Source organism: Fulmarus glacialis, unplaced genomic scaffold (genome assembly GCF_000690835.1).
Source record: "Fulmarus glacialis isolate BGI_N327 unplaced genomic scaffold, ASM69083v1 scaffold35159, whole genome shotgun sequence".
NCBI classification, from domain to species: domain Eukaryota; kingdom Metazoa; phylum Chordata; class Aves; order Procellariiformes; family Procellariidae; genus Fulmarus; species Fulmarus glacialis.
The window spans coordinates 1-15,882 of NW_009234494.1; the positions used below are offsets into that span (position 1 = coordinate 1).

At 39.3% G+C, this 15,882-nt stretch overlaps 1 protein-coding gene across 1 annotated transcript; it reads right to left on the minus strand.

Annotated features, from left to right (window-relative positions):
- Positions 1-4,053: 4,053 nt before the first annotated feature.
- Positions 4,054-13,488, minus strand: COPS3 (COP9 signalosome subunit 3). Its single transcript, XM_009585662.1, has 11 exons — positions 13,364-13,488; positions 11,504-11,616; positions 11,350-11,399; positions 10,366-10,458; positions 9,470-9,649; positions 8,092-8,232; positions 6,758-6,931; positions 5,801-5,887; positions 5,345-5,458; positions 4,654-4,734; positions 4,054-4,403 (listed from the first exon to the last, which is right to left on the minus strand). Exons 1-11 carry the CDS (start codon positions 13,486-13,488, stop codon positions 4,350-4,352), a joined length of 1,212 nt encoding a protein of 403 aa, XP_009583957.1. The 3' UTR covers positions 4,054-4,349.
- Between the last annotated feature and the right edge of the window lie 2,394 nt (positions 13,489-15,882).

Consider the following 15,882-nt stretch of genomic DNA (forward strand, 5'->3'; position numbering starts at 1 on the left):
CCTGCTGAGGGGAAGAGGGGCCCCGGCGCCAGACAGCCCGGGCGGCAGGGACGGCGCCAGCACCTACCGGGTGGTAGAAGGAGCTTCGCAATCGACTCCCGCAGAGCCCCTTTTCCCCTCCCGTGTCCCCCCGCTGGGCGGCTGGTGCGCTTGCCGCAGGCTGGGCGCGACCTCTCCGTTAAAGACAGTCGGTACAAGGACTGGGCGCGCCCCCCACGTGCTTTTATTTTTAAAAGAATATAAGATTAGGGCAGATGGAGGCTTCCATGACGTAATACCGTTTCCCACTCCATTTATAGAGCAGTTATATCAAAGATGTTTACACAGATAAAGCCCAGGTTAGAACGGGGAAGGAAGGGAGTAGACACTCGAGTTAAATAAACCTGTTCTAGGCTCGTCAATACCGATCCTCCATTAAACTAGTCCAGTTTCTCTTCAGAAGTTTTACCAGAGAATTACTTACAGAAAACACCGATAGGAAGATAAACGAAATTTCATGTGAACTATTAATCCTTTCAGGCTTCAAAATAATAAAGTACTGGATTCCCCCCCTCCCCTTCCCTTCCCATTGGAGTTGACCCCTATAGAGTTTTAAATACCCGAGTCTGAACAAAAAGTAGTAAGTCTTCCACAAGATAACAACATAGATCATTCAGCTGCGTAAAACTTGTACTTAAATCCCAAGAAAGAGCAGCCATCACTGATACCACTACAATACATGTCTCTGGATCCAAGCAGCCATGCATGGACTAATAATTATGCCTCTGAAGAAAACAATACTCAGATGGTCAGCGAGACAGATGATTTTTGTAACACAAAGATCAGATATGAATAGAAGTGTTTGATCCAAAGATCCTGGAGCCCATCAGGACAAGGACCTGTAGCAGCACTTCCTGAAGGAAACACACTGCACAAGAAGAACTACTATTTCTACTCGAGACAGTTCAGGAGAGGTCCGAGAAGCCACCGGCAGAGCTTGAACAACTCCTGAGCGAAGGCACTGCCACACACAGCAGACAACTAGCAGCCTCCCGCCAGTCAGCCAGAATCACATGTCCTGAGAAGCAACAAGAACAAAAGACCCCCCCAAAAAAACTAAGGAAAAGCCAAATACACAAGACCTACTATCTCATTTAAGACAAACTAAGAAGAACAACTCGTTTGTTATCTTTATTTTCCAATAGTACATTTAAACAACTTCTCAGGACTAACCTCCTCAGCCAGTTTGGCCATGCAGAAAACATTTCCTAGGTTATACAGATCACCTATGACAACACATACAACGGGTCGCGGTTGTGCTGTAGAATAGAGAAGGGAAGTTGTATAGAAGGAGGCAGCTGGAGTTACGCAAAAGCATGAGGCGCGACGTCAGTGCTACAGGTGTGTTAGCAGAGGTCACTAACCGGGGCTGCTCAGTGGCACAAAAACAGGAGGGGTGGTTGTACACAAACAGCTTCTAACTATTTCTTTTTAGAAACATTTTATGACCTGCTAATAATAACTGAACTAGAGACCCCTCCTGTGGCTAAGAAGTGTAGTTGCATGTCTAATGCTACCTTTAAAAGTGCATTTTATATCTTTGCTAATTAAAATGCATTAAAATAGGAGTTAGATATCAAAGCATGCACTCACTATTTCGTGAACACATCTTGTGGCCATGCACGACAGGAAGAACTAGCCACCAGACCTCTGAGAGTCTAAGTTCGGAGGAGCATAGCACGCAGTGTTCTTGTAATTGATCAAAAGTCCTTCCCTGCAATAAATACAAATTAAAACCAGAAAGCTCAAGTGTTCTCAAAGCGTCTCTGACCACAGCCCATGCAATTAGTTCCAAGACTTGAAGGAGCTACTTCATTAAAAATCTGACCTAATTTCAACAGTATCTCAAGACATGCAGATGCCAGACCGTATATGTTTATCAAACTATTCCTTAAGCACTTTCGGTGAATGCTTTGTCTACTGATTCTACAGGTGGGACCTGACTTTGAATTTTCAGCAGCAATCGGAGTTTAACACCACAACTATCCATGTCAGAAAAGGAACCTTAGCACTTCTCCAACTTTAAAAGCATTTGCCATCTTAAAAATCGGATTAAGAAAACTAGTGTAATATATCATTTGAAACTATTACATAGCTATTTCTACCATCCTTTTGATGTGAGCATGGATTTATTTTATCTGCCTTAGGCAAAAGAGAAAATATAGCTGCTATTTGCCAGCTGCGTATATGAGTTTGCTTCTAATTCCACAGATAGAAACCTGCCGAGAGCTGCAGGATGGCTAAGTCCACGCTCACTAATAGCAACTAGTGGTATAAAAGCTCAGCCACTGTGAAGCAGACATTTCTGGTTCTTCTCCAACTTCGTGAAAGCATCCTGCATACATTCTCCCCCTGGCAATTGAGCCCTTGGCAACGAAAGGCAAGCCATCCACATTTCTGTATAGGTGGCAGTTTGGGGTTAGTCATTTGCAGTATTTTCGGACTACCGCACATGGTTGTAAACACTTTGACAACCCAGCTTTGTGCTTGAGCCCACAGCATTACTAATCTACTAATTTAATACTACCACAGTACTAGAGAAGAAAATTGCATAAGCATGTTCAGCATTGAAATCACTGCAACATTAACTAGGAAAAGATATTTATGATTTTTGAAGGTTTTTTAATTACAAGACTGGTAAGGCAAGTTATGAAAAAGACCCCAAGATTTTCCTTTAAGATCAGGTGTAAAAGTTGCCTTCAAATATGGAAGTCTATGATAGGAAGGACAAATACTCAATGGTGAGCTACTAACACTATGGACCTATGCTGTGCTCAATACTAAACTGCTATTTTATACTTTTAAAAACGTCATTCACTACCTAGAGAACAACCTGGCGACATCTCTCTTCTACTAGAAAGCATACCGCTGTCACAGAGGCTCTGCTAGAAGTAAGACACCTATTTTAAGTGAAAACCCCAACAGTTCTGTATCAGCACTGGAAGCACAAATGGAGTATTTTCAACCACGGGTGACCTCAATACACACACGCTTCACACGGCAAGAGCCAGAAATGCTTAGCTCCCACTTAGGCTCCTGGAAAAAAAGCTGGCAGGTTAGCAGTAGCAAGCAGCTCCTAGTCAGGCGTTTAAGTAGGAAGCACTGGATGCTGGGCTTCTTGCATTCTGACTTGATGACAGGTTTATTTATGCCTGATAGTAGGAGATTTGCACTGACATGAAGCGTTTCAAAGGCGTTTTAACAGTGAGAATCTTCAGATACAAGAGAGCTACAGAAAATTAAAGAGCCCATTGATTTAAGGGGTGAAGCACTTAGAGAATCCAACCACAAAGTTTTTATGTTTAAAATAGTGAATTAAAAATCAGATAGCATTCCAGCACGTTATCTCCAAATAAAATCCTGCATTTTGAGAGCTGCATAGAATTCTATGTTCCATGGAGAATTTTCTGCTCTGGAAACAAAGATCTATAGCATGGCCTTCACCTATTTCCACCACAGAAAAGTATTAGCCTGTTGAATACCTTCATGCCAACTGTACAGGAACAAAAATTTAAATTTATTTCAGTGTGAACAACTTCGTATCTAGAATCCTCCAGAACACCAAGATCTTTCAAATATCCTTTTGTTTAGGTCTAGTAAGTTTAATCTAAGAGCAAATGTTATTAGGAAATATTTTGTACCAGAAACTTAAAATCATAAATAGCTATCATGTATGGATTCCCTATAGTGATTTCTGATTTTCAGCAAAACCGCCTTACAAGGACTTGTTAATATGCTCATCCTTTCAGGAAGAACACAGTTCTTATTTCATTTAATAGACAGCAGCCAGCTACACCTGGCATATGCAAATTATAATGTAGATAGTTTACTTAAACTCCGCCCCTCTCCACCCACCATACATATGATAAATCTGCACTTTGAGCCAACTTTAAATACAGAATAGTGAACCAGTAATTATCTTGTAAGTGAACCAACACTAGTTTGTATTCTTCCCTGAATAACACTTTTTTTTTGCAGAAGAGAAAAAAGGACTGCTACAGAAACACAGCAACATTCAAACCCTTTAAAACAAAAGGTAGATTATTTAATGCGTTAACGATGTTAATCTGAAGATAAATAAATCCACAACAGACTTTTAAGTTTTCTTTTGAGATTTCCTTTTTCTTTGCAGAGAATATTTCTGATATTATACAGTACTGAGAGGGTGGTTCTTTTATTTTCTTAATGTCCAGGTGAAAAGCAAAGCTCAGTTCTCTCTGCTCTCTTCGTGGAACTCCTCAATGCCCTATTCCAGGCGTGATTCTTTCATAAGCTTTTACTTAAAAGCGGAGTGGTGAGCAACATGAATTTCAGGAATAACTGGATGGTTTGGTCCCTGAGTCATCTTCTTGAGAGCCCATACTCTGGAAGGGAGAGAGTTATTTCTCTTGAAACAGATCTGAAGGTTTACCTTTGAGACACACAGTCCTTTGAAGTTAACAGGTAGGAAAATAAAGTGCATAGGAAATAACATGCACTTCCTTTTTGTTTTAAAGCATTATGTTTATGCACATTACTACTAATAATACATAATTATTAACACTGTAAATAGTGACATTCAGTGCAACACATACTCACTGCACTGAACCTCTTACAAGACACTAAATCAATTACCTTCTGCACAAACTGAGGGTTCACAGTGATCTCTTGATCCATGGCTTTCAGTCGTTCATCAAGCTCTATACATTTCAGCATCTTAAAAAAATATATATATAAAGTTGATTACTTTGTCCAGCTTGTGCATGATCTTCAAGATATTTCATGGCTGTGCTATGTAGAACCAATAACTTTTGCCATCACAAAAGCTCCATGTCAAAACGTTCTCATCCCTCATCTCCCAAACAGAAGTGTCAGACCATTTTTTTTTTTTATTCCCTTATTTTGATCCATGTCTTCCTAACAATCCTTTTTAAGGGCACTGATAGACAGTCCCACGTGAGTCAACTACCTCAACCTACAGGCAGGTTATCGACAGCCAGTGGAAGTGACCCTTGAAGTCTAAAACTCTAAAAACAATCTTTCTAATCCATTCAATTCAAGGAACTTCCCATCACCAACATTAAGCAGTCAGTCTACCAAAACATCTCAAGCTGTACAGAAGATACAACAGGGAACACACCGACAGTAACTGACTATCAATCTAAAACCTTTAAATACTGGTACTGTGAAATAGGCAAATAATGATTTATAGTCCTTAATCTCTAAATGTAAGTAACCTACACTGGCTTCTCCCAAGAGCTCTCTGATTACAGACTAAGGTTCTTCAGTAGGAATTCCAAAAGCAGTTAGTATCTTAAAGATTTACCTCCTGATCAATGTTATGAAGCATAGCTGGATTGTTATATTTTTCAGGATTATCATGGAAACAGACCATACCGTCTTTCTGATTAATACTTGCAAAGATTTCACCATCTTCTATCTGAAATGAGAGAAGGTTTAACGTAAGGTACCACTAAGAACAGAATTTCAGGTAACTACAGCACACAGACTCCTTGTGGAATCATCTTTAACTTGTTTGCTTTTTATTTCCTAACAGCTTCCCAAAGACAAATTATGCATGCCTCATCTTAGGCAGAAAATATCCTTTAAAATTTTTTGAGAACAGCCTGAACACCACAGCAGACTGACAGTATTATCTTCACCCTGAAAAAGAACCATTCTTCAGCCATTCAGAACATGCACTGCCAATCCAAACACTTAGAGAGTCTTAAATTGGGTCAGTTTTTAAATTGAGATAGTTTCGCCAAGTCACAAGTCTTACCATGTGGAGGACGTATTTTTCTGCTTCTTGGGGCCCCGACAACTGTACTCGACTTGCCATGTCTTGTAATGACAATGTTAAAAATGTCTGAAATTTAGAAAGTATTAAACGGTTAAAACCAGATGCTAAGAACTTTCCCTAACAATCCTTCATGGCCTATGCAATCTTATTTTGAAGTCTGATGGGAAAAAACAAGTGGATCACATAGTTATTACTTATAAAAGCACCATGGAGTCAGTTCTTCCTCCAAAGAGACCACTGCGCATGTATGCAGACCAAACTAACGGAGTCATTACTCCAATTCTGCAATTCCTTTTTACCCCGGACACAGTCCTCACCACGTCCAACCCCTTCCCTCACCTTCCTAAATGAATAGGGTGACTGTCCATCCCTTCAATTTCCTTCAAGAGATGCGTGTATTGCATTACTTCTGAGGTTAGTTCTACTGCAACAAACATCATCTGAGCTTGCAAAAAATAACATTTCCCCTGATCATCTTTAAGGATTAACCTGATCTCTCAGCTGAACAAGCATATCACTCCAGTGCTGCTGTTTTTCCTTTTACTTCAGACACTTCCAAAATCTGTCCCACTCCCTCTCCTCTAATGAAGTAACCTGTAAAGTTCAGGTTTCCTATTTTTCAAATAGAGATGAAGGTCACTTGGTAGCAGCGTTCACAACTTTTTTGATTATGTATGAAAATCTCATGGGCAAAACCCTCTGATAGACAGACATATTGAACCACCTTTTAAATAATGCATAAGTAGCCAACTGAATTGGTTTTCTATACAGAGCATTTTAGTCTCATTTGTTTCAGAGACACAAATCTCAGTTTTAGTCATTTCTCCGTGACATTACTACATTATCATTTTGCTCTGAATTGAATACATTTCAGAGATACACTCTTCGAGAAAAACGAATCGCATTTCTCAGCAAAATAAAACCCCTACATCTTACCTTGGTTAGCCTCTGAATATTCTTTTTGTAGAGAGATGACAAGCATTGCTTAACCAATCCCATATTGTTATCTCTTGTGAATGTTTCACTGTGTTTGTTCACCAGATTTCGAAGCTCCGAGGGTTTATTGGTTGAATAAACTTGCGCTAATTCATGGTAAGCATTGCTAAGGGGCTGCAATTAGAAAAATGAGAACCCTTCTTAAAGGACATGGTGTTCAACCAGCCTCACAAAATCTATTCACTACTTCAACATTAGAAGCCATGCAGGCATAAAAGTAAATTTAAGTAGCTCAAGCATCTCTCATAAAAATTACGTGATGCCCATACATGGCTTTACAGCAATGATAGATCCTCATACGCTGAATCTGTATTACTGCAATCTAAGATTTAGTAAACATTATTCAAGGACCTCTGTGTGACAGTTCTTGTTATGGGAGAGCAAGAAAAAGTCCATTAGCTGACCAGCATATGAAGTAAGCTGAATTCAAGGGAAGTGGCATATTGAGTAGTCACTGCCCATCCATTATATTTGTTCTACCCTCTAAGACACTGTCATCCTTGACCACAATGCATCACAGCATGGACAACAGAGAATCAGAAAGTGAAGACTAGTTCACTTAAATTAGTTTAAAATGGCAATTGTTTGAGCTTGCTGATTAGTATCTGAAGTTAGAAGAAGATTTTTGGAACTCTGAAATTTTGGTCACAAATCGACAAACTCAGTGTTAAATAAGAACTAACTAACTTTTAAAAGTGTTATTTACCCAGGATCAGAACTCTCTCACTATCAGTTTTGTCTTCCACCCTACATCTCCTAATCAGAATGCTTATGGACTCCAAACTTGCAGCTTTTTCAGAAGCTTTTATTCTTTATAAAGCTGGAGTTTTGGAATGAACTATTTAGCATTTTGTACCTCAACGAGATGAAGTTACGGGTTGAGTGTTCTTACAAGGACGCTGCATATTGAAAGCCAAGTGAAATAGGAGTCTTGTTTGAGTTCTAATGTAAAATGCTATCAAGGGATGTGCACTATCAGTGAAGAGAATATTGGTAAGTACTATTCAACCCTAAAGTTTTTCCAAATTTAAGTTTAAAAACCTGTATTGCCAATATGAACAATACACTTTGTTTGTAATAGACGTAGAAGTTGCCAGACAATCTTTAGCTATTGTACACTAGAAAGGCAGCAAGAGGTTGTACTCTGGCACATTGTGCGTTATTTCCCATGATCTGCAATGTTAAACAGTACCATCAAATGAGGGTAGGAAAAAAAAAAAATTTACAAATTCAGATTTGTTGTTCTATTAATTAGCTGTATTTGCAAGACTTACCTTAATGAATCTACCAACTATCTGGGAAGTGTATTTTGGTAGCTGCTGAACTTTGCCAAGTAGTATCAAAGAAACTAGAATATACTTTTTATATGATTCCAACATAATATGACTGACTGCCATGGCTGGAGTAGTTATTGCCTAAACAAGAAAGAAAGAAATGGAATAGAAATTTAGTATACTTACTGGCAGATCCTGGTAGCTACTGCATTAACAAAAATCTCAGTTCAAAGCTGCATGCAGAAAGGATACCATGACATGTGAAATTCACCTTAGAGCATTAAAGCTTAACTAACTTCTGTCAAAATTAATTACCCAAAAATGTCCTAAAAAAGTAAATTCTATACAAGCTACTCAAAACATATGTTACAGTGATGCCTAGCTTAAAATAACCTTGTTCTTTTCTTGGTATAGATCTAAAGTTGTACTAGAAATCACCTGTAGCTACTTGATACCAGGAATGATTATACAGTTCCTCTAGAATCTGGATTTATACAGCTCCTTGAAGAGGTTTTATAAAGCTATTACATCATCAGATCTCATATTGAAGTATGCTGAAAGAGGTATGCAGAATAGGGAAAAGGGATTTTAGTTTGCTATGATACTGCTAGCTACTCAAGAGCTGACCCTTGTTTACAGAAAAAAAAAAATATGCTGCACCAGTTTATTTTGCCCATTTGACAGCACTTCCCTCTCATACACACACAAAGTTTTCCCAATTTTGCGATTTTCTCTTCTTTCACAGAGAAGGTAAAAGCAGCAAATATTGTAATAGCCTTGAAGAAGCCCCTCAAAATTAGCAAAGGTCTTAGCAAAAGCACTGGACTATTTTTTCTTTAAGAATACACAATTCTGAATGTCAGCCTGTGAACTGTTTCTATGCTAGCAATAATAAGTAGGCATCTGAAAAATATTTATAGCGAGATAAACTTAACATCAACCTTTGAGTTGCATAGTTTTATGGTGCAATAGTTACTTCGCCGTTAAGAGACTTTCTTAAAGAAAAACACCTCTAAAGACAGTTTGCTTGTTACTTCACTTTATACTCTGAAGAGTATCATTCAGGCTGTACCCTTCATAAAGGAGCTAATAGAGAACACTAACCCAAATCTGTTTTTATGTATAACTATGATGAACACGCGTGCTAAACCAAAACCTGTATGAATGATGAACAACAGTATAGATCTGTTAGTAGAATTACATCCTTAAGGTTAAGAATGAAAATAATTGGAGACTGCTTGTACTTTGTTACGTTCATGGCTTTTATTGCCATTCTTGTGGAAATTCAAAGACGATATGTTCTCTCAGCACTATTACACATGCTACTTTTGCCTTTCAATTGATCACACTTTAGACTTACCATTTTGTTTAAAGTTACCTGTTCATAAAAGTAGAGTGCTCTTTCAAAGTTCTTTAGCCCAGTGTATATCATCCCACCATAGTAGTAGTAACATAAAAAGTGCTTCGCATCATATGCCCCATTCTCTTTACAAATATCCATCATGTCCACATCTAGATACGGGAGGGCAGGTTTAAAGCATTTTGCTAACAAACAGAGCTACAAGAAAATAAATCAAGTTTTCATAAATTAGCCATTTCCATTCAAATTTCCATGAGGAAGAAGTTGAAACTCAATTCATCTAGTACTATTTAATAAATCTCACTCCTCCAAGAGTGAAAAAACAGCGCACGCCAGTAGTGCTGTAACACAGATTTTTCATTGTATCATGATTATTTGGAAACCCTTAACACAGATTGTGAACTGTTATAAATCATCTGAATCCTAAAGAAACTAGACTCTGATAGAACTGCTTGAAACTCCAGGCCTTCCAGACTACCATGCTGGCAGCGCTCAATATTGCACTAAACATTCCTGTCCAACCCTAAATCCCAGGAGCCAAGAATGAGACAGAAGTGCAAACCCAGGCCAAAGACACCGAGACAAACATGCCTTTTGTCAAACTTGAGCAAACAGTATCTGGATATTACACTTATACCGCCTAAGACAAGCTGTGTGCGACTTTCAGCCCAGAGAGAAGATATGTCAAAGGACTTTCAGAAGTCATCAACAAAACCAAAGATCTGGGGACATGCATTGAACATTTAAAATTAATAGCAGGGGATTTTATTTCAGTATATCATATTATTTATTACTGGGAAAAAACCAGTTACAAGCCATTTTTACATTGAAATATGTGAACATGCATTTCCTCAAAGGGCTATAGGTATTTTATAAGCTTTTACTTTCATAAAAAGCCCTTATGGTCCCCTTACCTGGCAGAGATCTGCGTGTATTGAGGTCAGCTGGTTTGTGTTCATCTGCATCTTGTCTATGGCTTGTCTGAGAATGCTAATTCCTCGCAGGGGCTGTCAGAAATTACATCTCTTTCAGATAATTTCTCATAGATGGCAGCACATTGGATCTTATGTTGACACTTACAAATGAAAAATAACACTAATTGACAGGTTCCATTAAGTAATAGTTAACTTGAGGTTCCCTTTTTGTAGGATACTGCAGTCTCTCAGAAAATAAAATTAACCTTGGCTATACAACTTCTCCTGATAAACTAAGGTCATCAATTCTGCTCCACAAAGCCAACCTCATCAGGAATACAGTAATTTGTATCGACAACAAAACCTTTCTTGACTCCATGACGCCATCTAAACTCCCACCAAATACGAAAGGCAAGGCTCTTGCTTTACTCCACTTGGACCAGACTTGATCTCGACTTCTATTTCAGGCTACATTTCACTAAAATGGCCTGAAAAAGTCAGTATCTTAGCAACAAAAACATGGGTCAAATATTTCTTAATCAAGTTTCCTTTATATTTTAAGGCATTTCGTTAAGAACATTATATAACACTGGTGAGAATAACACTGAAACTAGTATCACTGACTCACCAGCGCTAATAATTTTTGCAGCGCTCTCCTACTCACGCACACATTGTCTGAGGAACATTCTTGGTACTACAGATCTCCTAGTTTGTGTGAGAGAACACGTTTTTAGGTAACTCTCCCCCGAAAGATTTATCTTCTTTACATTTTCCTTAAAGAAATCTTAAAATCTTGGTTTAGGTTCATTACCTCTCAGTAAACTTAACAAGTAAGGAGCTGCACAAAAATACTTAACGTGAAGTTAGCGGCAAATCTTTATGAAGTAAGAGACTTGTTCCCCTTTAAAGGGGTTAAAGGGTAACATCCCCTTTAAAAGCCTGGATATGTAGGTAGCTTATTTGTACTAGATGATACTTGCTCACCTGTTTTCTCTCCACAAGGGCATTTGTTAACTGGTGGCACAGGCCAGCAACTAAATCAGTAAAAAAAACAAACAAAAAAAACCCAACACAGTGAAAAATCAGTAATACCAAACTATCAAAAAATATATACAGTCTGAAAGTAAGCTTAACTTACAAGTGTCTGTTGCATATCTAATGTGTTCCCCATTACAAGTGCTGATAAAAAGCTGCACCTGTGAGAATAATGTTTCGAAGTCAGGGATGCTGGGCATAGAAAACTTCACAAACCTAAAACAAACAAACAAAAGGTTTAGCACTTAACCTTTGGAGATTAATAAAAAAGCTTCATCGCTAAATCTCTGCAGATGCATGTAGATGCTTGCAAACAAAACCAAAGTGTTTATGACAGATGGCATACGATTTCCCCAGGAGCTGCACAACATTTGAAAATATGCTTTTCGCGCACACCCCCATTCTCAATCTAGTGCAAACTACAATTTAGAACAAACTATGATGAACAAAGATAATTTTATCTGGTACAACCGTTACAATCATAATAGAAACACTGGCTAACGATCATGAATTGTAATACTCAGCCACACAACTTCTCTGGACACTTTTGCCTATCCTGCAGACATCTGCTGCTTGAATGTGCTCAAGATTTCTCAACTATTAAATTATTAGACTTGTATCTCTCGATAGCAGCTCCTTCTCTTCACTTCCAGTTTCTTTCCACCTCTGGTGGTTCCTTAGCACCCTATAGGCTGTAGACTATGTGTAGACACATTGCTTCTTCTGTAAGATGAACTATGATTACGCTCATCTGAGTGCAGTGAAAACTCTCCACCTCTGCATCCTACAAATATCACAAAAACATACAGAAAAAATTCTGTTTAATGCTGTTGGAAGGTACCCAACCCTGCCTATACTTCCGTTGCTATACACTGGAATATGCAGTTCAAACCCACCTAGATCATGAACTGTCCTTCCCCACAAGGCTTATGACTGTCCAGGTTACGTGCTGCCACCCCTTCCCTGTCTCTTCAGAGTCTTATTCTACCAGGGTAGGAGTTTGCGATGCCACAGTTTCAGCCAGGAGAACTTTCCTATATGCTCCACTGATACCATCTCTTCAAATAATACATTTTGCATATTTCTTATAAACAGGTATCTTTCTTACTCCACCTGTTTTAATGACTGTTTTCATGTAGCTCATGATATGATTCTTCTGCTAATGCAGCACCGATGTCCTGCTTTTTGTAAATTCCGTAATGCATTTTTATGAGGTGCTAGTGAATTGCAGTATTAAGTGCATTATCACTATGCATTACAGTCATTTTGTTTCAAAAGGGTAGTAGAACAAGTACTAGAATTCTGGCCTTTGCTTTAAAAGAGAACTTTAAAATAATAGTGGAACCTGTAGACACTTCACTTGTGGTTAGGTACAGCTAGAAGCAATCGTTTGAGATTCAGGGCCAAATATCCTTACCTCACCTCAGCATCACCAAGACAATTCAAGTATTATCGTAAACTACAGAGAGCAGCAAGAGCCTCAATGCGGTCTAGAGACAAATACCCAAGAACTATGATAAGAACCCATGCTTCACTGGAAAGAAAAAAGTGCGTTGCTTCATGCTTACAGTTCAGTGCACTAATGTCCTACCAATCGAGTTTTAAAAGCTAGTTTTATATCTTTTTGCTGAACACATATGGAAAAATACTTATAAAGGCATAAACAAGAGAAATGGGTACAGCCTTAAGGAAAACAAATCCCCAATGTTACCATTTGACAGTAATGGCATTTACAAGCTGCAGAGGTTTTTTTTCTTTTGAAAACAAAAATTCTTTTGAAAACACAAATTTGCCTTGGTATTTTTATTAATAAAATGTGTATCACCGAAGGAAACTAAGCACCATTCTAAGAAATGCAGATTGAAAACATTCATTTCCAAAAGAAAAATATTTGGTTGACAATTCAGCACGTTGCCTGAAGTTTTAATACTAAGATATTTAATTAAAAGAAAGCAACACTTACAAGACAGCAAGAACGCCTAACGAGTGTTCCTGCACATCCAGGGCACCAAGCACTGTATCCAGATGGGAAAGATTTTTTGCTAGCAGTTCTCCACTTTTATTGATCAGTTCACAAAGCTGGGTCATTTGCCCTGAAATACAAAACATCGTTGTCAAACTCTAATTAGAGAGCACTCACGCATTCCCACACTTCATTACACCTTGCTGCCCTACATAATCTGTGGAAAAAGTAGTATCACACAGAGAATTTACTTCACTGTAATACGATAAGCATTAGTTTTCAACAAGTGAGGTACCCACTGTATGTTTTTCATAAGGTGACAGCTAAGCTTCTGGCCTTTGGGGTTGCAGAGGAAGCCCTCAGAACACAAACACAATGTGAAAAGCAGCATCAGCTCGCCTCGTTAGAGAGGGGGCTTCAAGGTCTCGTATCAATGCCAAGTGCACCTAAGTCAAGTCTCCAAAACTTTGACCAGTGTACTGTGATGCAAAATTTTGCCTCACGTGGATATGGTTTATCTACACTTGTGCCTTGTAGGTGTTATAAGGGGAGAAAAAATAGTTTCCTCCCCTTTCTAAAAAAATCCCAATACCGGAGCCTGTTCCTTGCCCTATCCACTTTTCAGGTCTGCTCATAAGCATTTTTTTGAGGTAGACATTAAAATTACAACTAAGTGTCAACAATAATAGGATTTTAAATCTGTTCTTAAATTTATTTCATATAATTAGAACTACAGTGTTATTCTACTCATTGTGAGCTATGAACACAGCATGAAAGGCAACTATTTTGAATTATGACGGTACGGTAAGCCCAAAAAACCTTACAAGGAAAGCTGACCGATTATCATGAACTGCTTTCAAAGTCTTCCCCCCACAATTACTTTAATTAAAACTATGCCTTTCTGAAGCAGAGTATTGTTTCAATGTTTAATCCTTGCAGGTTCTCTCACCCTTACAAAAATCTTCATAAAATGAGGAATAGTGGCTCCATTCACAGAGATTAACACTATTCTCAACTCTCTGGCCTTTTCCTTTGAAAAAGAAAGCCTGGGAAGCCCTAGCAATGAAACCTTAGCTTCAAAGTAACAGAGGGATCAAAAGTTCCAAATGTGGAACCAGAGCCCAGGAACTCCAGAAACCCATCCCCAAAACAGCTCTCCCCATATGGAATTAAAACTCTGGGCATAAGCATGGAAAGGAATGGGGCTTGTAAAACGCTCTGCGGTTTGATTTAAGCATTGCAAAACCTTAGTTCTGGTGTCCTCTTTAGTAGAGAAATCCACCCATTCTATAGCTATCATCTAGCATTCCCCTAAAAAACAAAGCAAAAAAACCCAAAACAACCCTGTACCCACAAACACACACTGAACAACTTAGACTGTAAGTAGAAATACCCACACCGGGCCCAACTAAATGTCCATTTATGTCACCTCCCATGCAGTCAAATGCTGAAAACCAAAAACCAACACCACCACAAGTACAGACTCCTCCTATGTGCCCTCATAATCTCCAGCAGCCTGCCTGGTGTCTGCATTTACTTTCTCACAGAGAATGTCTATCTGGCTCGTCCCTAATGGGAGAACTTCCATAAAGTCAACCAGTCTCCCCTTGAACCTTTTGCATCCACAAAACCTTGTAATAAAAAGTTCTCCAGCTAAACTACATGCGTACAGAGAATCACCTTTCATCTGGTTTGTACCCGCACCTTTGCGGGTATAATTTGTATCTTGTATCTGATATGCCCAGTAAAAATACTCTATATTTAATAAGTTAAACCAAAGTAAGAGAAAGTTGGAGCTCCACCCAAAGTAACTGCCAGAGATAAAGCCTAGGGCCACAGAGGAAAGCACCAATTTTTGATCAGTTCCAGGGAGCAAACATCCCATGCAGAGAAACACTCAGAACACATTTTAGGGAACATCAACACAGACAGAAAATTCAAGAACTAGGAAACGCTGTGCCCACACACAGGTAAATTAGGAGTTTGGCAATGAAACTAAGGAATTCCAACTATGGTTATTAAAACACTTTCTGAACACTTGGTTATGGCAAGTCTGACATACAGTCTCAGGCCTCCTATCACATCTTTCCATGGTAAGGACTTTTCTGTCCACGCTCTACGTTGTCCACAGGAGCTAACACTTCTGAAATGTATTTTAAAACACACATGCCGCAGCTTGCACGCTCATCATTTAGGCGACAGGCTGGGCTATATCATCCCAGTTAAAGTCCCTGTGATGCCCGCTCCTCCCCCCTGATTTTCAAGACTCAGATTTTGGCACGACTGCCGCTGCCGGCTTCACTCCACCCGGGAACCCCAGCTACCGAAAACCACTACCTTGCCGCTGCCCTGGGAGGGGAAGCAAGGAGCACTGTGAAGGGCACAGCCGGCCCCTCATGGCCTGTCAAACCGGCGGCGGCGAAACCCCTCCGGGATCCCTCCGAGGCCGCCCCTGCGTGCGGCGAGGGAGCCCTGAATTACAGCCCGGCAAGGGCCCCGCCGGAGCCACCACCCCCACC